Here is a 27,995-nt window from a genome sequence, read left to right on the forward strand (position 1 = left end):
GTTACAGACTCCGCTAACCCAGAAATAGTGCTTCAGGTTAAGAACTTTGCTTCAGGATGAGAACAGAAATCGTGTTCTGGCGGCGCGGCGGCAGCAGGAGGCCCCATCAGCTAAAGTGGTGCTTCAGGTTAAGAACAGTTTCAGGTTAAGAACGGACCTCCAGAACGAATTAAGCACTTAACCTGAGGTACCACTGTAAATAAATAAGTAGGTTGGGGTATGTTGTAACACAGAAAGAGGCTGTGACCATGGCTGGACGTTTTTTCCAGCAGCTGCAACGATGGAAAGGTCAGCTGGGGTCCCCATGTAAAGTAAATTTGCCCCCCTTTGATACGAATATTTCAATTCACACGTGTGAACGGCTCTTTTCGGATTAAGGCTGGGATTTTTCTCCAGCTGCTCCCTTCGTCACCCCTTTTCACCCTCCCTCTCTTTTCCCTTAAATGCGTTTTATTATTTATTTTTTAAATTATTTTTTTAAAAAATAATAATTCCCCTCTGATGTATGCAACATTTACTGACAGGGCAACGTGACTTTTCACACCGGTTCTCCATGGGCTGGAAAAAAAGCTCTCTCCAAAAAAAATCCTCAGCTGGCAAAGCAACCCGCGCGCTCCCCCTTTCTTGCCCGGGGCAGCCTTAGGGAGATCTCCTCCTTCTGTCGCTCCATCCCCAAGGCGCCAGGATCTGGCAGTTTGAATCCCTCCACCTCCGGATCCTTCAAGCTCAGAGGGACTTCCTTGCGGGCGACCTTCCCTCCTTCCCTGCCATGGCTCCAGCTCCTACCAGATCGCCTGCCACTTTTGCCCAGGCTGTGGGATCCGCGCTCCTCTTCCTCCTCCTCCAAGACGCCTCTGTCGAAGCGGATGGTGAGTCCTGCTTAGCCCTAGAGTACTTAAGGGTTTGTGGATCGCTGCCGGGGGGAAGGGGGGGGAATCGGGAGAAAGGATCTGCGAGATTCAAATATCTCGCAGTCAACGTTGCACGTCGCCAAAAGCAAAAGTCTTTCAAAGGCTAAGATCATGCAGAAGAGGTTTTTTTTTAATGCCCTGTGGGAAAAGTCAATCAAAACTTTATAATGCAATTCTGCAGCAGGGTTGATGCTAGATTTGGAAATGTTTCCCTACAGCTTTGGCTTTTGCACATCGATTTGCAAAAAGCATTTAGGATGCTGGTTTTCTTTTCTTTTTTGAGGGGGGGTTATTGCAGGGAAAGGGGGTGCAGACACAAACCAGTGTGTGGTACTGTTTACTCGCATTGCTTTTTGGAATAAAAAGAAGGGGCCGCATAGAAAAGCATTTACTGGATATTGAGATGCATGTATGAAAGTTTTAAAAAAACAACAACAACAAAGTCCAAATATTAGCAGCTATTCCTCTTTAGGCTTTCCCTGCCAGTTTGTGATAAGACTGAATGGAAGGACCCACAAATATGATGGTGTTGGAGCCATTCTGATGGACCGGCATAATTTTCCCTCTCTCTCACTCCCCACCCCCTATTAACGGTCTAGGCATATATATATATATATTCATATTCAAACTGCCTAACGGATTTATTTACCGGTTGCTGTGTGATGTGAAGGGAGGGGAGGATCCCACAGGGTTTTTTGGCCAGAGTATTTCACTGGGAAGGTGTGTGAATTTGAGGTTTGCTTAGGCTGAGTCCCTCAGACAGAAATGCAAATTCCTTTTCCTCAATTCTCCTTTTAATTTGACGGAACTGCACGGGGAAATTAGAATCAGTGGCAAGGCATCTTCACGTTTGGGAATTTCATTCTGCCACTCAAAACTGAGTGTGGGGTCTGAACTTTTGATGCCAAAGTCATCAGGTCTTTCCCCCCGAACTCAACCTTTTACCAATTTTTAAAATCTATTTTAAAATCTGTTTCTATCTATTATTTATTTGTGGGTGTGGGTGTGAATATATAGATATAGATATAACTAAGTAATTAGAAAAAAAATATCATGGTGGTATAGATTAAAATCATCAAATTATAAAATATGGAACAACTGACCAATGCTGAATCAAATTAATGATCTAAAAATGCTTGTTTTCAGTTGTTTAGTAGATACTGATAGCTACTGATTAGCCCCAACTGACTTAAGGCCTTTCCAAACTTACCATTTATAGCAGAATATTTCCCATTTTTCCTTGAATTTTGGGGCATGTTGCCATACAAAGGCAGCATAATTCAGCTAGTATTCCAGGGTGATGTGCTCAAAAACTTTTTTAGTCTACTGCGGAAATCTGACTTTTGTGAACGATCTAGAATGGATCCTCAGAATTCTCCTTTGTGTACAAGCATCCTCCTCCTTTGAGTGGCGGTTGCAGGGTGGTTTGAGAGACAACTGATTCATGCCACTGTCAGTCAGCGAGGTGTCAGTTTATGAGCCCAGTTCAGAGGAGACATATGACAGATAGATACAGTACTCCTCTTGCAGACAAAATGTCATCACAATGACCAGGCTTGCCATAGCTCAGGCAGACATCTAGTTCCTCTTCTAATCTCCTGTATCTCCACAAATTCAATAATGTGGAGCACTAAAGGTAAAGGGACCCCTGACCATTAGGTCCAGTCGTGACCGACTCTGGGGTTGCGGCGCTCATCTCGCTTTATTGGCCGAGGGAGCTGGCGTACAGCTTCCGGGTCATGTGGCCAGCATGACTAAGCCACTTCTGGTGAACCAGAGCAGCACACGGAAACACTGTTTACCTTCCCGCTGGAACAGTACCTATTTATCTACTTGCACTTTGACGTGCTTTCGAACTGCTAGGTTGGCAGGAGCTGGGACTGAGCAATGGGAGCTCACCCTGTTGCGGGGATTCAAACTGCCGACCTTCTGATCGGCAAGTCCTAGGCTCTGTGGTTTGACCCACAGCGCCACCTGCGTCCCATGTGGAGCACTAGGCAGTAATTAATTTAAGAAGTCACGAAAGGACTATGCTTGTGCGCATGCTCATAACTCCAAAATATTAGCTGAGGGAGCATGAGGGTACATTAGGAGTGTCACTACAGCCTTTTCTCAGTTTGGGCACAGACCACCATTGGTGCAGAAAGGGGGTTGGACTAGATGACCCTGGGTTCCCTCCCAACTCTACAATTCTATGAGTCACTCTCTAATAATGGGAACATTAGGTGCAGACACTCCATGACAAATTCACTCTTAAAAATGTCAGATCAAACAGCAACTATAAATTGTGTGGGAAAGACTCTGAGTTTGATGTCCGAGTATGCCGTCGTCCAAGTTTTACAGAACTCTTGTCGGATGGGGCAACTATAAGTTTTGAGGGGGGCCATTATAAACAGGAAAATAGCATGGTCTGAGTGTTCATCCCTCCTCCCAGTATAAACTGGGATTCCCCACAGCTTTTGCTAACATAAAAATAAATAAATGGTAGGTTATTTTCTTAATGGCTCTTCCTCATCCTGTCTGGTTTGGCCTTAGATGCAAACAGGAGTGCAAATTGCTACAAGCCGCTATATCTCTTGCCCTTTCTGATTGCTTAGTAATTTGCATTTCTGATGTTTAATACGTGTTCTGCATGCTATGCCCAATACACGGGAGTAAATTCCCATAGAATCTGCCAAATAAATATGCTAAGAAACAGGACCAGTTGCAATCTATCGATTTCAGTGGGGCTTTCTCGCGTGTAAGCATGTTTTGGATTGCGACTTCTGGCTGCTGTCCTTATCGCATTTACCAGGGAGTAATTTTCATTGTATGCAATGAAACACACTTAGGGGTTATCTGTTATACAAGCACTAAATAAAAGCTTCTATCTAGTTCGAATATATGTCCTTTAGGGTGCAGATTTATTTAATATGCAAAGAATGACAAAGCGTGAATGGAAAAGGTGAAAGTACATTTCTAAATTCATAAAACTTTTCGTTTTAATATGTCCTTTTCTGATGAAGTCAAAGCACGAATTCTTCTGTTACAACTGCAATCTATAAGGCTGTATGCAAGAAACCAAGGACATCCTCTAAACTGAAAGGTTTTTATAAGCATAATGTGAGGTTGTTAATGGTATCTGTACAAGGATGAGACAGATGACTTCTCTAAAGACATATTTCTTCTTTCACTTATCGTGCTATAAAGTTTTATGGTAAGCTTTGGCTGACTCGCGGGAGGTTACTACAGAGTTGTTGGGGTATTTTTTTTTAAAAAAGTGTGTGAAATAAAATTGTAAGACTGTAAATTCTGTTCTCTTAGGACATTTATAGTGAAATGCCAGACTTTTGAATTTTTATGAATGGGCTTCATAGTCTTACTTCTGTGCAGGGGGATTTGCTTATGTAGCCAAGACAATAAACGCATGTTAAGTCTTTTGAAGGTCATAAAAAGTTATTCCAATTATGTCATGACAGTCATAATTGTTCTGAGTCATATAAATTGCATATACTGTTCTGCTGGGGCAACTGGAATAATGAAACAAATGGAAATAGAACCTGACTTTGAGAATCTAGGTGTAGTAGGTGGTTGTTGTAACTGTGCCAATACCAGAGAGAAAAACATGCATATCAGTTCATGCATATCACTGTGCACAAACACACATTGACCCTGACAATCCATGAGTGTGTGTGAAGACATCTCTCACTGGTCTTGCCCCGTTGCCAGCCACATCCTAAGTCTAGAAAAGGCATGCCACTAGAGATCCAGCAACCACATTGCAGTTTTAGGCACCTGAGTAGAAAAAAGGTTGTGGCTTCTTGTTTTCTCCAGTCTCCTTTCAGCTCCCTTCCAACACCTCAGCGTGGTTGGGTGGTTGAAGCAGTAATCCCTGGTGAAATGAGGTTGCATTTTAATGTTTTCATGTCGTATTTTAATCTTGTTTTTAAGTTGTATTTCAGTCAATTGTTTTTATACCTGGTGTCAGCCGCCCTGAGCCCGGTCTTGGCTGGAGAGGGCAGGGTATAAATAAAATTTTATATTATTATTATTATTAGTAGTAGTAGTAGTAAGTGCTACAATACTTCAGACCATCAGTCATCTTGGGCAACCGCCTTCCCCAGCTGTAGCCTATTGTAACGTTACCAGATTTTTTTCAATGGATCCAGGGACACAGTTAGTTAGTTAGTTAGTTAGTTAGTACTCGTTCAGGACATTGATGCTGCAGTGATGGTGGTGGCAGAGGGGCGGCTGCCACCTTGACCTCAACCAACGCGTTTCCCCTTCTTCCGAGGCTTCTATCTCCTTTCTCCTGCCAACAGTGTGACGCGGCAGCTAAAAAAGCCAATGCAATTCTGGGCTGCATCAATAGGAGTATAGCATCTAGATCAAGGGAAGTAATAGTGCCACTGTATTCTGCTCTGGTCAGACCTCACCTGGAGTACTGTGTCCAGTTCTGGGAACCACAGTTCAAGAAGGACACTGACAAACTGGAACGTGTCCAGAGGAGGGCAACCAAAATGGTCAAAGGCCTGGAAACGATGCCTTATGAGGAACGGCTAAGGGAGCTGGGCATGTTTAGCCTGGAGAAGAGGAGGTTAAGGGGTGATATGATAGCCATGTTCAAATATATAAAAGGATGTCACATAGAGGAGGGAGAAAGGTTGTTTTCTGCTGCTCCAGAGAAGCGGACACGGAGCAATGGATCCAAACTACAAGAAAGAAGATTCCACCTAAACATTAGAAAGAACTTCCTGACAGTAAGAGCTGTTTGACAGTGGAATTTGCTGCCAAGGAGTGTGGTGGAGTCTCCTTCTTTGGAGGTCTTTAAGCAGAGGCTTGACAACCATATGTCAGGAGTGCTCTGATGGTGTTTCCTGCTTGGCAGGGGGTTGGACTCAATGGCCCTTGTGGTCTCTTCCAACTCTATGATTCTATGATTCTCCATGACCCTAGCCAGCCCCTGAGTTGTTGGTTGTTCAGCGGTGGTGGTGGGGAAGTGGTGTGCCATGGGTCAGGCATGGAAGGCGGAGGAGGGCGGCCGAGAGCGGCAGCGGCAAGCCTTGGGCAGCGCAATGCCTCCCTTCCCATCAGAGCAGCCCTAATCCCATTCCTACTTTTGTGCAGGGATCCCTCAGCTGGGAAGGGAGGCTTCCCGTTGCCTAACTGAGAGATCCCTGACCCCTCCTGCCTGCACGCAAGTAGGAGTTGGGAGGCTCCAGTGTGGTGTAGTGGTTAAGAGCGGTAGTCTCGTAATCTGGGGAACCAGGTTCGCGTCTCCGCTCCTCCACATGCAGCTGCTGGGTGACCTTGGGCCAGTCACACTTCTCTGAAGTCTCTCAGCCCCACTCACCTCACAGAGTGTTTGTTGTGGGGGAGGAAGGGAAAGGAGAATGTTAGCCATTTTGAGACTCCTTAAAGGGGGTGAAAGGCGGGGTATCAAATCCAAACTCCTCTTCTTCTGCTCCGATAGGCAGTATGAAGCCTCCCTTCACAGCTTAGTTGCTGGGGTCAGGGAAGGTGGAGGCGCCCGGAAGCTGCTTCTTAGAGCCCCTGCACCACCATCATATGGGGACTTCCGAGCAGCTCCTGAAGCCAGCCAGAGCCAACTGCTCTGGGCTGCTGAGACTGCCGCTGCTGCGTTTCCCGGGGACATTAGATGAAATCAGGGGACATTCCGGGGATGGAATTTGTCCGGGGACTTATACACAAATCCCCGGGAAACAGGAACGTCTGGTAACCCTAGCCTATTGGCGCTGGCCAGATCCTCTGAAAAGGAGTAATCTGGAGTTGTTTGGGGCCTCACCCTCACCTTTTAACATTACATTTCAATGCACCTACCCAGACCAGCTCCATGGACTCTCTTATTTTTTAAAAAACATAATTTATCTACTACTTGCTTGTGGTGTGTATGTATCAAAATACATTCTGAGGATATGCACTGTCCAGACTCTTTATATTTTGAAAAACAACAACTTTCCTTTCATAAACATATAACTTGGAAGAACATATTTGCAATCTCGTGCGCAAGTTTCTCTCTATTAATGTTCAGGGATCTCCTCTGTCTGTTTCACTTCAGCAGATCATGCAAACCCACACTGTTTTCAGCGGTATCCTGAGAAGTCTCTCTCGGCAGCCATTCTCCACACACACACAGAAGCAGAAAATTCAGTTAGACCAAGTCATCTCATGACATCACATGCTGCGCTGTGTCTTTTGAATTTCAGGAAAATTGTTTGCCCTTGGTCCCAGGAACAGCTCCCAGAGTCTGGACTTAGCAATGGCTCACGAATCATGCGCTGCAGTAGGAGCTCGATTAGCCAGCAGAGAAGAACTAAGGAGAGCCATAAGAGATTGTTCCTTTGCTGTGTGTACCAGGGGCTGGCTGGCGGATGGCACGGTCGGGTAAGAAGCATTAAAATAAATAATAATAAATATTTTTTTATTTATACCCCACCCTTCCTGGTTCAGAAAACTGGGCTCAGGGCAGCTAACAACAAATTTAAAACACTTAATTGATGCAACAAAAAACAGCATAAAATACAGTGTAAAACATGAATAACAATAAATTCAAAATTCAAAAATCAATTTAGGGGGGAAATCCATCCAATAAACATTAGATGATAACCAGGGCTAGATGGCTAAGTTAGTCCTATTTGGTTCAGCGAGGAGACCAGGGGAGAATTAGCTGTGGGATCCCAGAGCGGGTAATCTTCGTAAAAAGAGGAGGGGGAAGGAAGGAAGGAAGGGGAATAAAAGATCAGGCTAAGTTCAAATTGAAAGCCAGGTGGAATAGCTCTTTCTTACAGGACCGGCAGAAGGAAGTTAAATCCTGCAGGGCCCTGGTCTCATGGGACAGAGCATTCCACCAGGTCGGAGCCATCACTGAGAAGGCCCTGGCCCTGGTGGAGGATAATCTGACTTCCTTAGGGCCCGGGACCTCTAAACTATTATTAGTCTTGGACCTTAAGGTCCTCTGCGGGGCACACCAGGAGAGGTGGTGAAATGGTGAAATTTCCTCTAACCAACACACATAACTTATCTCCAAATAAAATGGTTGAGCTACTTTGTCAGGGGCAGACTTTGGCCTTTCAAATTTCAGTGGTGCCCTGTGTGAGGCCAGAATTCGACATGCCCCCACCTCCGGCTGTCTCTCACCTTTCGTTCAGCTGAATTCACTACATCATAGTTGTAGGGTTGGCACCCAGCACAGTCACACAGCCCTAAATCCGCCTCTGATTTTGTAATAGTAGAACTAAGAAACACTGATTTTCAAGAGAGCATTTTGCCACTCTAGGTACCTGCTGCTGCTGCCCTCCTCCACCCCAGATTTGTCTGAATGTTCAACCTTGCAAATTATGTTTAATACGGCCTATAAGCCCTATTTGCTTCCATTAGCCAGGTGCTTTATGAATTTGACTGTCAGATGTTAAAAACGAAAGGTGTTTGAAGTGCAACTGTACTTCAAAAGAAGGTACGTTGCTTCAAATGGGGGGAAATCTTTCCAACAGTACCCTGAGAGTTTTCACTTGCTTGACATATCTCCCCTACCGCACTGAAAAAGCAAAACACTTTAGGCTACCACACCCTTCACTGAATGATATATTTCCACTTACACATTCCAACAGAGTCCTTGCAGATGCATTTATTTTTTGCTGTTATGTCCAAAGTGTCACCTCTCTGGCAAAATTCGACCGTGCTTGAAATTTAATAACCAGGGCAAAGATGGAGCTAAGCGGTATGACGCAGGATAAGACTCCCAATAAAGGAACTGGGAAAAATAATGATTTCATTATCTACCACATTAAATTGTGCTTCGATACCGCCATGTGTTGATGAACCTGCAGTCTTAGGGAAGTTTCGTAAAGGCTGACCAAATCATGGGAGATTCAGCACACGAGAGAGAGAGAGAGAGAGAGAGAGAATGACTTTTAAATGGGTGTTTCCCTGGATGTCCGGATAAAAAGCGTAAGAGGGCATAAGCACCTTTAATAGTTGCCATTGTTAAAAGTGTGGGAGTCCTTTCCATTTTTGCATCTGGTCATCCTAATAATGTCTCCTGCTCAGATGTAGAGAGAAAGACAGCCTGAAGCATGATGGTATGTGTTTCTTGCAATTCAGAAGGAGCACAGAAAACCCCACAGTATGTGGTGTTATGCACAAAGGCCAGCTGCTTGCGAATCTCAGCTTTTATTTGTTTTTAAAAAGTCAAAGCATACTTAGCTTCTAGCTCAGTGTTGTGACCTGCCCTGAGATCTACAGGTATAGGGTGGTATACAAATTAATAAATAATAAAAAATTATAATAGCTCCAATCTAACACTTGAAAGTATGCAGACAATGGGAACTGAAGAATCAGAAGCCGGAGGGATCACTGAATAATGCTTGCATCGGCTGCATCTGAGGGCTTTAGTGCCCCACCAGAGCTCCTTGGCCTTCCTCATGGCTAGAACAAATTGTGCATTTGTTTTTAAAAAATCATGCATATTGGTTTATTTGCATCATTTATACAGATCTTAGAACTTTTAGTACAGAATTTAGGTTACCTTGCTGCAGAATATATTTCTTTTTTTAAAAAAGGTGTAGAGTACGTTGCTTAAGCCTGAGGACTTTTCAATCAGACAGGTGCTAACATACTCAATAATTCTTCCTAGATGCTATCTCAGGAGAGAATTCAGAGAGCCCCACTGATGCTTTGCCTATGAACAATTCTGAACAATTCAACATAAGAAAAGATTTAGTAGAGACTTGCATGTTACATCAGCGGCACTTTTCACATGAGCCAGCCACGCCTTGGCTATTGGTAGCTCAGTATGATATGTGATGGCCGTCAGACCAGAGTCATCCCAGTTTAAATTCATGGCAATCGTCTGCCCACCTGTCAGGTGTGGTCTATGGAGAACTGGACACAATTCAGAGCCTTACTAGCCTAGCTGCTGAACATCTTTTTGTCTCCTTCCTCTGTTTTAGGACAACTGTGTGCAACAGGACAGGCAGCAAGCCACAGAGCGTGAAGATTATTGATGTCCAGATTGAAATGGATCCTTCTCCGAGTGGCAGATACGATGCTCTTTGTGTGAAAGTTGAAGGTCAGCATTGGTGGACCACAGAAATAATTACTACGGCAAGCCAAATCAAATATTTTTTCTTGTTCTTTCTGAAATGTCCATTAACAATTAGGAAGGAATCATTTGCCACGGGCATGAAATAGCATGGAAACAAATTGCCTCTTCTCAGCTGAGTGCAGGCTCTTGCTAGAATATTTGTTGTGTTCATAAAAAAAGAAAAGGAAATATAATCTAGAAGCAGAGAGGAGTCTCCAGCCCTACAACCCAGCAGTCACTCACAGGCCAGCCTGTGTTCCAGATCACATTGTGGCACTAAGCAGAGAACAAGTGTGTTGTAGCAAAGGATTTATAGAACAAAAACCCCTGATTTTGTATTTGCATCTACTAAAAAAACAAAACAAAACAATGCTCCAGAATAACATGAATTGCACATCATGCAGAGTGAGAATCGCACATCATGCAAATCTATTCATTTTGCATAATTGATTAAGCAAAGAAATACACAGGGTATTGAATCTGAACCCCAGACGCTTGCAAATCCAACTCAGATGCCCCTTTCCCAACTTTTGAACTTCCATCAGGGATTGCCTGCATATCTTTAAGCAGCAAGAAACAGAAACTTTTAACATGAAAGGTGATATTTTGTCTAACCTGAATCCTGTGTTCATTACAGCCATTTCAGTGGCTTGCATATGCTCCTTTTCTGGTTGCCTGGAGGCAATTTCACAGGTAAATTGCATGACTGGTTGAAGACAATCTACAGATTTTGCTAAAGTCCTACTTTCATTGGAGCTTTTGGAAGCCTAATTTCTGTAAATATCACCAATCAGTAACATACATTTGGGTGACTAGACAGGCATAGTGAAATTGTTCTCTCAGCCTCACTTTGCATAAATACAGGGTACGCCTATGTGCTTATTTAAGTTTTATGTTTCTGGGATATGGAACTCCCTGCCACAATATCTCTGAGTTTCTTGATTCATTTTATTCTGTTCAACAAGTTTATAAACCACTTCACAGCATAAAGCCATAGAAATGGTGTACAGGGTAAAAACAGAATAAAGCACAGAAACTCTAAAACCAATAAAATCAATCCAGCAAACTCTAAAAGCTCTGTGAGCTCATCAATACAAACTTTTCCCCATTACTACTATTCCCTTAGAACACCTTTAAAGACTTCCTGTAACTTCTTGGTACAATAGGCTTAGTCATGAGATGGACACCAGCACAGAAGAAAGGTTGAACTAATATTGATTATTATAGGGATATTATGTACAAAAGGAAACAGTGTTCCGGAGTCCCGTTCGCAGTCTGAGAGGAATGCATGTGCAGGTCGTGATTTGCTGCTTCTGCGCATGCACGTGATGTCATTTTGAGCGTCTGCGCATGCGTGAGCGGCAAAACCCAGAAGTAACCTGTTTTGTTACTTCTGGGTCGCCATGGGACGCAACCTGAAAAGATTTAACCCAAAGCGTCTTTAACCTGAGGTATGACTGTACAGTGGTACCTCGGGTTACATACGCTTCAGGTTACATACGCTTCAGGTTGCAGACTCCGCTAACCCATAAATAGTACCTCAGGTTAAGAACTTTGCTTCAGGATGAGAACAGAAATTGTGCTCCAGCGGCGCAGCAGCAGCAGGAGGCCCCATTAGCTAAAGTGGTGCTTCAGGTTAAGAACAGTTTCAGGTTAAGAACGGACCTCCGGAACGAATTAAGTACTTAACCCAAGGTACTACTGTACTAACATTTACATTTGGGTCTTAAATGTGCTTGATGACAGTTAATGAAGTCCCAAGAATAGCTGATTATCCCAAAACTCTCTCTCACAGGACAGCTAAGTCTCAACATCTAACTTCCTAACGTCTAATTGTCTAACTGACAGTTAACTGCCCTTCTTCCCTGACTAGAACCTCCAAGCCATCAGAGTCTGCTGTTTCGCAGAACAAACTAAATCCAGACTCCATCTATAAATCTTAAAAGTGGTTGTCTCTCCCCTTTCAGAACTTGCTGTAGGTCTGCTAGCACCGAAGGAGAAAGCCAGGAGTGGGCATTTAGACTGAAGATACATTGTCCCCTGCTTTTCCCCTCTGTTATTGTTCTTAGAAAGAAACTTTGGAAAGACTTGTTGCACCGATCACCTGAACTTTCCCTATTCCCTCCATGTTTGAGTGATTCATTTGGCTGCAAGACAAACAAGTCTCTATTCCACAAGTTGACTGCAACTTGTTACCATTGCAGAAAATGCAGTGGTTTAGCCCAGGAATGGAAATTCGGATTTTGCCAGTGAACGTCTGGCACAAATTCCACATCAAAAAATGACGGATTATGTAACCTGGCCTTCTCTTAGCAACAAAAGAGCCAGGGGGAGAATCACCAGGGGCTTTTAAATACAAACATATACCACATGAATTTAGGCTAAAATAGCAAACAGAACCGAGTTTGTTCTGTACAGTGCTAGACTGTTCATAAGGCTTTCCCTTGACAGCTTTCGTTTCTGCAGTTTTTATTTTCTCCCGCCCATTTTGAGCATTGAGTTTAGCGGACAGCAAATTTCCAATTATCTAGTGACATCAAGTAAAGTAATAAATTAAGTTATTCCAGCTAGCCCTAGATTGATTTTGTCATCAGTATAAGATGAGCTTTATTTACTTGCACTTTGGAGTTTATCTCCCAAGATGTTATCACCTACAAAAATCTGTGAAACCCCACTTCTCCCATGTTTCATTTCCTATTTAAAAAAAATAAGATGAAAATGTACTGTAGAGTATACAAATGGGACCTGAAACAAAAGATTGCAGCACCGAGTCCCCTGAGTCAGGCATTTTAGACATTCTCCCGCCCCCCTTTTACATTCCCCAAGCCCTTCAGCTAACCAGATACTTAAATGTGTTTGCTTCCTGCTTGTTTATCTCCTCAGGCAAACCATGTGGAGACCCCCCTTCCTTTCCTCACACAGTTCTCCACGGCCACACCGGGTTTGAAATGGGTGACGAGCTGCACTATGTCTGTGCTCAGGGATATGTCATGAGTAACAAAGATGCTGCTTTCACTCTACTCTGTCACACCTGTGGCGAATGGTTTGGTCAAGTCCAAGCTTGTGTCAAAGGTGAGTTCTATCGACTCAGGATATCACATCTTAATTTTTTTGGATTGTCCTTCAGTGTCCTAATGCAAACTTGCAGTGGATCTCCACATGCAGTGTTTTCAAACGGGATCTGATGACAATGTACATTGTCCGTATACAAATTATTATTATTATTAATTATTATTATTATTATACCCCCCGTCCATCTGGCTGGGTTTCCCCAGGAACTCTGGGCAGCTTAAAAAACATAATAAAAACATCAAGCATTAAAAACCTCCCAATACTGGGCTGCCTTCAATGTCTTCTAAAAGTTGTGCAATTCTTTATCTCCTTGACATCTGAAGGGAGGGCATTCCACAGGGAGGGCAATCACTGTTGAAGAAATACGGTAATGACATGAAATAAAACTAAAACAGATAAACCACAGGTATGTGAATACAGTGGTACTTTTGTTTTTGAACTTAATCTGTTCCGGAAGACCATTCAAGTTCTGAAACATTCGAAAACCGAAAACTCAGTAACCAACAGCTAGGCCTCAGGATCTTGCACTCAGTGGAAGCTGCATGGCATGTTTGACTTTTGAGGCATGTTCGAAAACCAAAGCATTTACGGTATTTGAAAATTGAAATGTTCATCAGTGGAGACGCTCGAAAACCGAGGTACCACTGTACATGGAAGGTAGAGACTAAAATTGTATATACAATAGACATAATGTCTCCTGATGTTGTTAAACTACAAATGCCCATTGTACCTGACCATTGGTCACCCTGGCTGGGGCTGATGGGATTCTAAGTCCAACAACATCTAGAGGGTTGCATGTTTCTACATCCCTGCTATACATGCTGGGGGGTCCTGTCCTCTGTCCTCTCTAAAGGCTGGGCAAATGATCCAGAAACCTAGTGTTCAAGGCTGCAACCCATGTTAGAAACCATATGCTGGGGGAAGGAGACAGCCTATACTAGACAGATGGCTTCCCCTGTGTTGTGATGGTCAGCTAGTCTCAGTACTTATTTACACCATGGCTCAAGCTTTCTCTTTTAACGGGCGATCTTTAGGAGAGTATAATCACGTAGCATCCAAGTAACTGAAAAGGGGCAACGCGAAGAGGACTCTAGTATGTTGTCTCACGCAGAAAAGTGAGTTCCTGTTAGCATTTGTGAGAAACAATCACACTTGCAAGTGAAATAACAGATCTTGGCATTAGATATGCTCTTCACTGTGTGCTCAAAAGCATGATCATGCAAAACACAGCTGAGCTGGCCCATCCTTAAGCAGCTGAAAGCCCTAGTGTGGAGAAGGTATCCTGTCTCTTGAGAGATGGTATCTGATGTTTTCAGGGATCAGTGATGTCCCGGGTACTTAACTCACTGACACACTGCTGTGTAGTGAAGCCTCTCTAACTGGTTGGGCAGTGTGTTATTTCCGGAACGCAGTCCCTAGGCTCAAGCCAAATGCCTCATGCGTCACAAGTTGCGAAGCACGAATACAGGTTCTTGGAGCAGTTTCCTTGACAAACGACAGTTAGAGGGTATCCAGAACATTTCTATATTAGGTAGCAGAGGAACACGGCTCTGGGAAGGAGGAAATCAAAAAGGGAGCAGAAAAAGTTCAGAGAAGAGATTGTATAATTGATCCTGAATATAAAATATATAGTGCACAAGGGAAAAATTTGAGGACAAGGCATGAATGAATAAGGGGCAAGATATTGTTTTGGATCTGCCATGTTGTCCTCATATAGGTGTCAGGATGCAGGGCCAACTTACCCATAGGTGCTAGGGGTGCGGAGCACCCAGGCGCCAGGCTCTCAGGGGCACCAGGCCGAGAGTCTGGGGCCCGAGAGTTGAGTCTGGGGAAGAGTCCGCCCATCGGTTGGAGCACACTCTTCTGCTGTGGGTGGCTCTGTGCTGTGAGTTTGGGGATGACTGAGCCAGCGAGACGCTGAGATTTCTGCTGAGGATTCTGCTGCCAAAATAGCTCCTCCTTCATGGCCTGGGTAGGCCATCAGCCTGGGCAGGCCGGGACTTCCTGTTATATACCTGCTGGGATTGACAAGGGATATGCCCCTCACCTGAATCTCATTTAACTCTTTAGGGGGAATTAGCATCAGGTGTCACGTGCATAGAAGTTGCCAAATCAATTAACAAACTAGGGTTACTGTTAATAGCACCAGTTTTCCTATAACTTGATATTGCTGGATAGTTCTGATAAACTGCAAATGCATTTTTAGTTTGCTTTCTGTTGCCACCCTGGAACTTTTCTTTATTAGTGCCACTTTGTTTTGTACAATTCCTTGCCAATGAAGGAAAACAACTTTTCTCCTTGTATATGTTGATAATATGTTTTTGGTTACTGAGAACAAACAAGAGTGTATAGAAACAAAATTGGGTGCAGGCCTGGCCAGGACATAGGCGTGACACACCTGTGACAAAGGTGACCTGTGTGCTTGCTTGCTTGACTAACAGCTGTTGGGAACTTCAAGGTCCCTGCTCTCCCTTCTTATGGCCTTTATATTGGACCTGGAGACTCCAATAGAGAGCATTACATGTCAAGAAGGAGGGCAAGTGGCACCCTATCAAATGACAAGGCAGGAGCTACATGGAGCAGGGCCTTTTCACTGGTGGTGCCCATTGTATGGCTCGCTCTTTCCAGACCTGCTCTCTTTTGGCCTGTATTTTGAAGCTTTACAATCTAGGCAGACTTTGGAATAACAGCTTGACAAGTCTTTGTTGGTTTCTGCTTCCCTCACTGAGCAGCGGAAGGGCTTGTCACAAGACAATGTTTACATTCCACAGGATGTACTGTTGGGTTTCTCACGGGAACGGGAGACTGGATGTGACGTACACTGGTTTCCTGTTTTTCACTGCTCTTTGCAGTTTCTGTTTGAGATTCTCTCCGTGCCTTAGAGGAGAGATGACGCTTTCTCTGCTCCGGCAGAGGGAAAATGTTTTTCTGTAACTTACCAGCTTTGAACTGTAAATAAAGTAGTATAGAGCATGTTGGCACATACTTCTCATCATTCCGCTGTGCACTGGACACTGCTTATCCCCAACATTTGGTTATGGGCCCAGACAAACGCAGTGTTTTGAGAATGGACTCCAGAAGTCGGGCTCCTGGCAAAGGAACAAAGGAGCAAAGAGACGAAGTGCCGGCAAAGTATCGGAACAGCAGCAGAGGGACGGAACGCACGGTATCTGCTCTGCGCGTCAAAATGATTGATGAAGGTATGTGCTACTGCTCCGGGCAGCCTGCCAGCTTCTAATTAATGGCTTTATGGCTGGACTTTGAACTTTTAATAGCCGGTTTTTGCCGTGGCACAGGCAAAAGGCTAAAAGGGCAAGATTTCCTATGCTGGGGGAAATCGAAAGTAACTTTTACAAATGCTGTTGGAGTACAGCAGCTGCAGATGTGACGCAGCGTGAATTTAGCGCAGCATAGAGAAAGCACTTGGGGACTTTCGCTTTTGAACTTGCTTTTGGAATGCAGTTTGAAGCAGCTGCAGATAAACAAAGCAGTTAAACAGAAGAGCGGCACATGCTCACAAGCAGAGGCTGTTTTGATTTTGCTTTTGGATTGAAGCAGCTGTAAACAGACGCAGCATGTATAAAGCAGCCTGATTTAAAGCACCATAGATGACGCAGGAGGCAAATGCCAGAGTCATGATGGCTAGCTGCAGAAGGCTGGATGAGGCAAGTGGGGAATTTGATACCACTGATCAGCCAAATGCTCAACTCACAGTAGCTTGTGATACTGCCATGATTCAGAATGAAGCAGATCGGCGGGGTGATAGCTGCATGGGAAATGGGGAGACTTCACAGACGTCATCCCATAGTGCAGTGGAACCACCAGATGGCGCCAAAGCTTTGAAGGCAGTGAAATGCTACTCGTGTGGACGTCTAGGCCATATGAAGAGGGAATGCAAATATCCCAGGGCCAAGACAGAGCAGCGCAGCGAAAGCTCATCGCGTGGAAAAGGCCAGAGCAAAGGCAAAGGTCCGGTGTCCAGGACAACGCAGCACAAGGCAATGGTCTCACGCTACGCTCCAAAGGTTACAAAGGTTGCAGAGGTTGCAGAGGTCCAGAAGACGTCTAGATCTTTCTTCGTTGTTGATTCGGCTGCAACGCATCACATGTGCAATGATAAGCGACTGTTCGTGTCTTTTACACCGCAGGAAGGTGCGATTCACCAGGCGGATGACCACACAATCCCCAGTAAAGGCTACGGAACTGTTGTTCTTCACAGTTTGGACTTATCGATACAGGATGTTCTTTATGTGCCGGATGCGAAACATAATCTGCTCAGCGTTGGACAGCTGATTGAGAAGAAGATTGACGTTTCCTTTAAGAACAATAGATGCATCATAACCAAGAAAAATGATTATCAATTGTATGCTGAATTTGTTGGTCGTTTGTTTGTTTTGTATTATGATGATGTTGTGCAGGATGACAATTGTTGCATTGCAGGTTCTAACAAAAGTTTGCATGCAGAATGTATTCATGATTTTCATCGAAAATTTGGACATTTGCATTTTGAGGCAGTATCTAAAATGCCTGCCTTGGTTGAAGGTATGACTATTAAACCCTGCAGGTACCACATGAAGTGCAAGGCATGCGCAGCAAACAAGGTAAAAATGGCTGCGAAAGGTAAGGTGTCTAGTAGGCAAGCTACAGAACCATACCAAATTATTCATGCTGATTTGGTTGGACCACTAGCGCCCTCTTTGGGTGGAAATAGGTACTTCATGGTTCTCCTTGATGCATTTTCCAGGTATATTTTTGTGTACAATCTCAAGCAGAAATCAGAGGCTTTCCCTAGGTTCAAGGAATTCTGTGCTTGGTTGGGAAATGTGCATGGTAAGAAGATAAAGATTCTTTTCACTGACCGGGGGGGAGAATTCACTTCTCAGCAGTTTGAAGCTTTTCTGGCTGAGAAAGGAATTCAACACGATTTGTCTAGTCCTCGCTCGCCATGGCAGAATGGACTTGCGGAACGAGCAAATCAGACATTGCTTCAAGGATTAAAAACCTTGCTGCATGATGCAAATCTTCCAGAGAGTTATTGGGCCGAAGCTCTCTCATGTTTCACTTACAGTTATAATCGCAGGTTATCTTCAGCGATTGGTTGTACCCCCTATGAGAAGATGTTTGGCAAGAAGCCATACATCAAACACATGAAAATTTTTGGTTCGGACATGTGGGTTCACTCACCACAAAACTCCAAGTTAGACAAGCGTGGATTGCATGGTATCTTTCTAGGTTATCAGAAAGGGTCTTACAGAATAATGATGACTGACTCTAAGGAGATTAAGCTCACAAGAAGTGTTGAGTACAATGCCAAGTGGGGGGAGAATGTGGGAATTTTCCAATGTTATCCTGATGACAGTGATGAGACTGAGGATAGTCAAAAGCAACCGCAACAACCCACACCCACTGATGAAGGTTCTGATTCTGAGTCTGAAACTGAATCGGGTGATTCAGAGGATTTCAAGAGTGCGAAAGCCTCTATGCGACCCTCTGAAAGCTCTGATCAAGAATTGGAGGAACCATTGTTCACAATAGGTCACTTTTCTCCTAAAAAGGAAGAGGAAAGTGTTGAAGACTTAAGGCTAATTCGTAGGTCACAGAGAGCCACAAAAGGCAGACCTCCAAAGAGATATGCTGATGAGTTTGCTAAGATAGCAGTGACAGCTGTTAAAAGCTCCAAGAAGGTTTTTGAACCTTCAAGTTTCCAAGAAATCCAGGATTTGGATTCAAAGGAAGCTGAGCCATGGTTAAATGCCATGAAGGCTGAGCTTGATTCCTTGGAAAGGAACAAAACATGGGAACTTGTTCCAGTAGTTCCAGGAATGAAATTGCTTGGAAGCAAATGGGTCTTCAAAGCGAAGACTGATCAAAATGGCAAGATAGTCAGACACAAAGCCAGATTGGTAGCCAGAGGATTTGCACAGGTACCAGGTGAAGATTATCACGAGACCTACTCACCCACAGTGAGGTATGAGAGCATTAGGCTTATGCTCAAGCTAGCTGCAGAGGAGAATCTACACATTAGTCACCATGATGTAAATACAGCTTTTCTGTACGGATCTATAAATGAATCACTTTATATGCTTCCACCTGATGGCGTACAGGTAAAACAGGGATTTGTTTGTGCTCTGAAAAAGTCCCTTTATGGTCTCAAACAAAGTGCACGGTGTTGGCACACAAAACTCACTGAAGTATTATTTTCTCTAGGTTTTCAGCAAGGGAAAGCTGATCCATGTGTATTTGTCAAAGAGGAGGGGCAAAAGAAACTGTATTGTTTGTTTTATGTTGATGATCTTTTATTCTTTTGGAAAGATGTCACAATGTACAATAACGCCCTAGCTCAACTGAAAGAGCACTTTGACATGAAAGATCTTGGTGAGGTAAACAACTACCTATCTCTGGAAATAGAGAAAGATCAAGATGGTAACATTCTAGTACACCAGTCACAGAAAATTGCTGATGTGTTAAGCAAACTAAACCTGATGGATGCTAACCCTGTGGACACACCGATGATAACAGGTTATCAGGTAGATGACACTGAAGAAGCATTTTCTGACACTACACTGTACAGAAGTGTGCTAGGCAAGCTAAACTTCATTGCCAGATGTTCAAGACCAGACATTGCTGTTAGCTGTAATTTGCTAAGCAGACAAGTCAACAATCCTACTGTTAAGGATTGGAAAGCTCTGAAACGCATAGCGCGGTATTTGAAAGGCACTATGCATTACAGACTGAGATTTAACAATCAGAAGTCTGGTGGTCTTGAGATATTTGCAGATGCAAGTTTTGGAAGTGACACTACAGACAGGAAAAGTACGTCTGGAGTTTGCTATAAGTACAATCAGGGTCTATTTGATTGGTCATGCAAGAAGCAAACAACAGTTAGCTTAAGTACTTGTGAAGCTGAACTGAATGCACTGTCTTATTCACTTAAGGATTGTGAATGGTTGTTACAATTGTGCAAAGACATGAAAATTCCTGTCAAATGTCCAATCCAGGTTTACCAGGACAACAAAGCATGTTTGGCTTTGCTGAATTCTGAAGGTTGTAAGCAAAGCACGAAGCACTTGCAATTGAAGTTGCAACATGCTAGGGAATGTATTCAGAAGGGACTCGTAACGGTGTCCTATATGCCAGGTAATGAAATTCCTGCTGATGTATTGTCCAAGGTTGTATCAAGGGATCAACACTGTACCTATGTGCAGAAGTTGGGTTTGTACTGATATTGTACGAACACGCTGCCCAGTGATGTTCACAGAAAGGGGGAGGATGTTGGTTTCTGCTTCCCTCACTGAGCAGCGGAAGGGCTTGTCACAAGACAATGTTTACATTCCACAGGATGTACTGTTGGGTTTCTCACGGGAACGGGAGACTGGATGTGACGTACACTGGTTTCCTGTTTTTCACTGCTCTTTGCAGTTTCTGTTTGAGATTCTCTCCGTGCCTTAGAGGAGAGATGACGCTTTCTCTGCTCCGGCAGAGGGAAAATGTTTTTCTGTAACTTACCAGCTTTGAACTGTAAATAAAGTAGTATAGAGCATGTTGGCACATACTTCTCATCATTCCGCTGTGCACTGGACACTGCTTATCCCCAACAGTCTTATCAGTCACTGACGTATGAGCGGATTTTATTTGCTGCTATTCTGGGTTCCTGGTGCACCAGGGTTTACACCAGCATAATAGAGTTGGCCAGGACGAAAGAAGGGATACAATTTATGAGCTTTCTCCATTATCTGCACAGCAGGGGGTGTTCAGTCAACAGTGCAAAGGCTGAACTGAAGTGTTTCCTGCTGGTTACCTGCTTTCAGCAATAGCGGTCGCCGTTTGGTAGTACCCAACTGGTTAGCTGTCAGATTCTAGAGCTCCCTCTTTCTAAAAAAAACACACAATCTGCTTTTTGCCCCTGGGCAATTTGGCTCCAGGGACCACACATTCACTCCATAAGACGCACAGACATTTTCCCTTACCTTTTAGGAGGAAAAAAGTGCATCTTATGGAGCGAAAAATACGGTACCTTACCCTTGATGGACTGAGTTGATTATGTTTTATTGTTAGTGTACTGACAAAGCTTCCTGTTGGGGTGGGAGTATTGCTCTGAATTATAAAAACATTCATGTTTTATATGGCTAATCTTTTTCCTTTGTGGTAATTTTTTAAATGCAAATTGCGCCGATACCTTCTGAGGTAACCAATGGCTAAATCAGAATCAGAATCAACATCACAACAACAACAATTTCCACCTGTTGCTGCCATCCCCAACATTTCCAATATTAAGTAAAGTATTTGTTACATTCAGAGTAAAGAAAGGATGAGTCCCTGGCAACTACTTGAGTTACAGCCTGGAGTGAAATCTGGCTGGCATCCTTTCACATTGCTTTTATATAATACCTCAGTGAGATTTTAATAGGGGTGAATATGTGGAGGTTATTCAGAACTGTCTCTGAACTCTGACATTCTCCCTAGCACCTCAAAGCAGGCAATACTTGTTAAGAAGGGCTGAGTTAGTCATTCCACTTAGCGGTCTAATAGGCTTTTAAATTAGATTTATGTAATTATGAAAGCAATTTTTAGTCCTGTTTCCTGTCTTTTGCTCTGAAAGTCTGTGGCTTCAAAAATAGTAGGCCAAATCAGTGTAGGTTTTGGCCTCAGCAGAGCCAAATCAACATATGCCAGCTAAGAAATGACCTTATAAAGCCACATCCTGATACCAGCATTTATTTCTAAGAAACATAAAAATAACTTAATCCAAATGGTACAGTGACTAGACTTGCAGAAACAATAACTTTCATAAGAGTTCCTTTGCTTTCCTCTCTATTTCTGTTACAGTGCACAATGCTGTTCAATCGCTAAAGTCTAGGATTGAAAGAGTATATTTTAGAATTTCCTTGTCAACATCACAGTATTTTTTTTTCTAAAGTATCAGACCTCTAAAAAGTTATTTCTGGCAGAACTTTCTGTCTTCTTCAGGGGGAAAAATTATGGTAGCCATGATACAACCAAGACAAGTAAAACAGAACAAGCCTTACAGTTTGGAAAGGAATGAAAGTAGAATGGTTGCTTCAGGATAGAAGACGCTTGGAGAGTTTATTGGACTAGAATGTTTCAGGTTAACAGGAAAAAAAGAGAGAGGGACCACAATAAAAATCCTATTTTTGGTTATTCCAGGGTTAAACCACAACTGCAAAGCTCATTATTAATTCTGTTCTGTATGAATTCTACTCCCCAGATATGAAATTCAGCAACCAAACTATTGGTTGTATCCAATTAAGTTATATTCAAAGTAGAGCCATTGAAATTAATGGACTAAATTAGTCATGTCTGTTATTTTCTGTGGGTCTACTAGGACTAACATTAAATCCTCTGAATTTATGTTTTATTCACATCTATGTACTTTTATATTGCTATTCTGGTTTTAGGTTGTGTTTTTGCTTTAAGGTTTCCATTGTATGATGTTTGTTTTTTGGACTATACCATGCCAAAAGCACTGTACAATTGTGGGTTTTGTTTTTCAAACGTCTGGCAAATAAGAACTCGTCCTAGAAAGATTGGGGAAATGGTGTTGTGGGATGAAAATAAAGGACAGCTCAGGGTCTGGTTACAAGGACACAGAAACAATTACTTATTACTTCAGATATTTTGATCATGAAGCAGTTACTGAGTATTAGCCGGCCTGGTTTCTATCACCCAGGCTAGGTTTCTTTCAGACACTAGCTCTTCCTCTCACAGCCGTCAAATTCTGTGATCATTTCTGTGATCACAAAATGGTAGAGCCTCTATGAAAGATCATGGCAGACCAGAGATGTAATATGAATAAGGGACCTCCTCCAGCTGACCTGTTTATTGAGCATTCATCTAGATATATGCAAAACTTGCTGTTTTGTGAACTGCAATGAAATGGGAGAGTTATTGCTGGTGCTTTTTTCTGGGGGGTACGCAGGGGTACACATACCCCTAAATATTTTGTGAATCTAATGGGAGAAGAAACTTAAAATTTTTAGTTTCTTCTCTGGCACAGTGACTCGTCAGTTCTGTTGCTACCACCGATGGCAGCCTTATTTCCTTTCCCAGTGTTTCCTGAGTCTCAGACAGAAGCGAGTGTTTAATGTGTGAAGCAGTGTGGAATGTGGATGTGTGGTGCTTTACTGATGACAGCTTGGCCTCATTGAGGGGCAGTATTTCAATATGAGTAGGAAAATTACTAACTATTTTTCATCACCATGAGGTAATGCATGTTCCTTGTACTTTCATCCATTTACTGTATTTATTTCACCCGATTTGAACTACAGTGGTGCCCTGCAAGACGAATGCCTCGCAAGACGGAAAACCCGCTAGACGAAAGGGTTTTCCGTTTTGGAGGTGCTTCGCAAAACGAATTTCCTATGGGCTTGCTTCACAAGACGAAAATGTACTGCGAGTTCCTGCGGGGTTTTTTCCCTCCCCCCCCCTTTTCCTAAGCCGCTAAGCTGTTTATCAGCTGATCCGCTAAGCTGCTTAACAGCTGATCCGCTAAGCCGCTTAACAGCTGATCCGCTAAGCCGTTTATCAGCTGATCCGCTAAGCCGCTTATCAGCTGATCCGCTAAGCCGCTAATAGCGCCAAGCCGCTAATGGGCTTGCTTCGCAAGACGAAAACACCGCAAGACGAAGAGACTCGCGGAACGGATTCTTTTCGTCTTGCGAGGCACCACTGTATAAAATGGTGATTTCCTTGAGTCAAAATGAGAGTACCCCTAAACATTTTTTTAAAGAAAAAAAGCACTGGTTATTGCCAATTCAGACTGGAGGTCTCATCTAGATGTCTCTGGGATGCACATCACTTTATCCACAACAATTTACAAGCAAAGAGCATCACACTCAGTATTTCACTGATTTATTACTAAATGCAAAAATGTCTGGAGTAAATGAAGTGTAACCATCCTAGTACAAATCCTACCCACATTTTTTCCTTGTAAGACAAGGCAGGAGCCAAAAAACCCCCACACTGCCAGAGTGGTATATCCCTAGCATAAAAAGGTAAAGGTAAAGGACCCCTGACAGTTAAGTCCAGTCGTGAACAACTCTGGGGTTGCGGCGCTCATCTCACTTTACTAGCCAAGGGAGCCAACGTTTGTCCGCAGACAGTTTTTCCGGGTCACGTGGCCAGCATGACTAAGCTGCTTCTGGCGAAACCAGAGCAGCACATGGAAACATCGTTTACCTTCCCGCAGGAGCGGTATCTATTTATCTACTTGCACTTTGACATGCTTTTGAACTGCTAGGTTGGCAGGAGCTGGGACAGAGCAATGGGAGCTCACCCCATTGCGGGGATTTGAACTGCCAACCTTCTGATCGGCAAGCCCTCGGCTCAGTGGTTTAGACCACAGTGCCACCCGCATCCCTCACATCCCTAGCATAAAAGGATACTAATTCCCCTTCCTCTCCTGTCATCTCTCTGGGATGGTGAAGAGGAGGACCCTCTGGGCAGGAGCACATAAATGCCAGCTGGAAAACTGTAAGCAAAGATGTTTAATACTCTCTGCACATGTTTTCTGTTTGACCTTTATCGACAAATCCGGATCAATAGATGAAAAAAGAACAAGCGAGATGAAAAAGAATAAGTTAGAAGTTATATGGTAATTATTAAGACGAGTTGTAATATTAATTAGGAGGGAAACAGATTAGATAAGAAAACACTTGTGGGGAAAAGGAGGGATTGAAAGCATGCCATTCCTGCTTCCTAAATAAGTTACATAACTCCTACAGGCTTTTGGTTTGGTGCTTGTTCATTTTAGTTCGGAGACCTGATTGTACAGTTGGGTTCTGGGGATAATTTGGCACTTGGAATAACATTTAGAAAGTAGGATTTGGAGACAAAGGACAACCTGGAAATAGCAGCAGGGAATGGACACTTTCCGCTATCCTCCTCCCAGAGCATTCATCTGCCCCCACAGCTTTTCCATCATCAGGAAAAGTCAGGAGATGCGAACAGTCCAGTTGTACATGTGAGGAGATGTCCCATTGTCTCGGGCCTAAGCCAACTAGCACTACCTGGCCCTGGGTGTTTTATGAACACCAGAAACTGCATTACATTACCATAAGCTTCTTTCGCTTATCTAAAAGTGACTATTCAAGCATCCTACCATACTCACTAATGCAGACCCAGAATCATAGAATTGTGGAGGTGAAAGGGACCCCAAGGGTCTTCGAGCTTTTAATGTTTGATGTATTACAGTATTTTAGTATTTTTTTTTGAAGCCGCCCAGAGTGGCTGGGGATGTCCAGCCAGATGGGCGGGGTATAAATAATAAATTATTATTATTATTATTATTATTATTATTATTATTATTATTATTATTATCCAATCCCCTGCGATGCAAGAATCTCAACAAGATCATACATGACATATAGCCATCCAACCTCAGCTTAAAAACCTCTGAGGAAGGAAAGTCCACCACCTTCTGAGGGAGTCCGTTGAACTGTTGAATAGCTCTGACTGTCAGAAAGTTCTTCCTGATGTTTAGTCTCCTTTCTTGTAACTTGGATCCGTTGGTTTGGGTCCTAGTCTCTGAAACAGAAGCACCTCAGTTGTGATTCAGTCCTACTTCTTGTTTCACCTCCTGTGCCATATAAGCTATTGCCTGTCTATTCAGGACCACATTTCATAACACTGGGTTGCTAGGTAGCACACATGCTGGGGGAGGGGGGCTGGGGCATTGTTCCCTATGGAACCTTCCAAGAGCAGCAGTTGAAACAGACACATCAGTAGGCATATGTGAGACCTGTAGAAAGGACACTTCACATCATTTTCTACCCACAGCCTTCATAAGCCTTCAAAAATAAATTTATTCTGTTATGATGTGAGCTGGTGAAAGAGCTTTGTGATAATCTGGTGCCAGAAACCCCATCCCCTTAAATTGTTATTTTATCTTTTCAGATGAAACTGAGGGACATATCGATTATGAAGACAATTTCCCCGATGACCGATCTATTTCTACCGAAGAACATGAACACAATGCCAAAGAGGCAGAGGAGAAGGGAAATGAGCAAGAGAAAGCCACTCATGATGAGAAGAAGACCCAGTTTGCCGACGACGACAACCACATTGGCGTGAAAACTGCATATAACAAGAAAGGCACCAAAATGATATATGAAGGTGAGGACTTCCCCATTGGACCTGCCATTGTGAACAATGATACAAAAGCAACAAAAAGTACAGATTCTCATACAGATGAGTCCTGGCTAGATGGTTACCCAGTTACTCAAGAAGCTGTAGAAGAAGTCGACGAGGAGGGAGGGGATAAAATTGATGGATCTATGGGAATGGAATATGACATTACCACTGACCAACTGAACCATGCTGATGTCAGGAAGACAGGCAGCAGCCCAGAAAAGGATTTTGTGCAGGCTGGGACAGTCCAGTCATTGACACACTCTGGTGGGAGCAAAAGAATACTAGGGACTCTAACACCAACCACTGTTCCAGAGAACGTCAGTGTAAGCAAAGATGACAACACCAGGTATGTCTCAATGACACCTATGGGACTCATCACACAAGAGTTGTCATCCGTAACCACAGCCACAAGCTTGAATTTGGCCACACTGGAGACTTCTACAGTTTTCCATCTCATTGACCCCATTCCCTTGCCAGAGGAAGTAGACTTGATGACTTCCTCCATGCAAGTACTTACTACTACACCTTCTCAAAATAGCTTTACTGATACACCAGATGTTGTTGAGGGAGGAGCTTTGACCTATGGACTTGGTGGGAAACCTTTGAGCACTTTTGAACCATGTGCGGGAGCAAGTTGTTCCAGTTCTGATAAAGATCCCATGATAGCCGTTGGGGTGACTGTTGTGTGCCTAATTGTGCTTGCGTTGATCTTGGCAGTGTGGTGCTTCAAGAAACGGCAACAGAAGACCTCTGTTTATAAGTTGAATGGGAAAGATCATGCTAGGCAGCAGCTGCAACAGATTGAAATGCAGAAAGTCTAAAATAGCTGTATACATTATTATTGGAAAGAAATGCATGGAGGAGAGACATGGAAACTGACCAAACAAATGGATACTAATGTCCACTAGTTCAGAAAGAAGACCTGTGTATGGAACAGCAGGACCTGCACTAACTGAAATCACAACTTATTGTGATATCGGGATTAATTTGGATATCTATAGTTTTTAACCACCTTGAGGATTGCCAGGGCTGATTCACAGAAGCATATTTTATCTCTTGATGACTGTACATATAAGGCAGTGACTTGGTTTTCTGAAATCGGTAGTCTGTGACAGACATGATGGACACAGTTTTCTTATGGGTGTGTAGTCCCTATCCTAGATGCAAGCTAGTCAAATGGCAAGACCATCATCTGACAACTGACACATCAAACCCCTTAAGATGGCAGGATGGATTTACAGTACCTGCTTCTTGCATTAAAAATGTCAATGCAATTATTCTCTCTGCTGTGTCAAAACGGGTCACACAGCCCAATGACACATTTGAAAGAAGCTCTATAGAACAGGGAGACAATCTGTGTGCAACGTGGAGTGGATTTTTTTTTTTAACTATTTGCCATTTTTAAGGTAAGGATAAATTAACACATAGACAGTTGTTACTTGTCATGTTCTATGGATTTACAGATAGAATTTTTCTATCTGCATTGTTCGACCGCTGCTCCAGTTTATTTCAGTGGATTTGTACTATAGCAGCTCTACCCTTCAATGGATTAAGTCTGTGTAGGGGGCTGATCACAATGGACTGTTAGATAGAAACATGGCATTATTGAGCTGTTTGGATTTTATTAGTTGTTTTAATATCTAGGAGAAAAAGAGTCCTTTTTCTATCTGTAGGAGAGTGTAGACAGAGATAGGAACATGTTTGAATGGACTTTAATCAATGATATACAACTAGACATCATTAATGTTTAAAAATAAACCAACATTGTCAATATTCCACCC

The 27,995-nt window shown here is 43.2% G+C and overlaps 1 protein-coding gene across 3 annotated transcripts; it reads left to right on the forward strand.

Moving 5' to 3' along the window:
- SUSD5 (sushi domain containing 5) lies at positions 1-27,992 on the forward strand. 3 transcript variants are annotated; one of them, XM_081931126.1, is made up of 6 exons: positions 1-288; positions 525-869; positions 7,118-7,295; positions 9,860-9,978; positions 12,877-13,065; positions 25,978-27,992. In XM_081931126.1, exons 2-6 carry the CDS (start codon positions 770-772, stop codon positions 27,033-27,035), a joined length of 1,644 nt encoding a protein of 547 aa, XP_081787252.1. In that variant the 5' UTR covers positions 1-288; positions 525-769; the 3' UTR covers positions 27,036-27,992. The 3 variants fall into 3 exon arrangements, with proteins under 3 accessions (XP_081787252.1, XP_081787251.1, XP_081787253.1); XM_081931125.1 differs by having other exon boundaries at positions 1-869; XM_081931127.1 differs by lacking the exons at positions 1-288; positions 525-869 and adding an exon at positions 1,464-1,631.
- Positions 27,993-27,995: the final 3 nt, after the last annotated feature.

Source organism: Podarcis melisellensis (assembly GCF_964234715.1).
Source record: "Podarcis melisellensis genome assembly, chromosome: 12".
Lineage (NCBI taxonomy): Eukaryota > Metazoa > Chordata > Lepidosauria > Squamata > Lacertidae > Podarcis > Podarcis melisellensis.

Excerpts from the sequence above, each read along its gene's own strand:
- SUSD5 (XM_081931125.1), top strand. The coding sequence starts at position 770 with ATGGCTCCAGCTCCTACCAGATCGCCTGCCACTTTTGCCCAGGCTGTG. Across the intron at positions 9,979-12,876 it reads TCTTTGTGTGAAAGTTGAAG|GCAAACCATGTGGAGACCCC; the intron begins GTCAGCATTGGT and ends TTATCTCCTCAG. Across the intron at positions 13,066-25,977 it reads AGTCCAAGCTTGTGTCAAAG|ATGAAACTGAGGGACATATC; the intron begins GTGAGTTCTATC and ends TTATCTTTTCAG.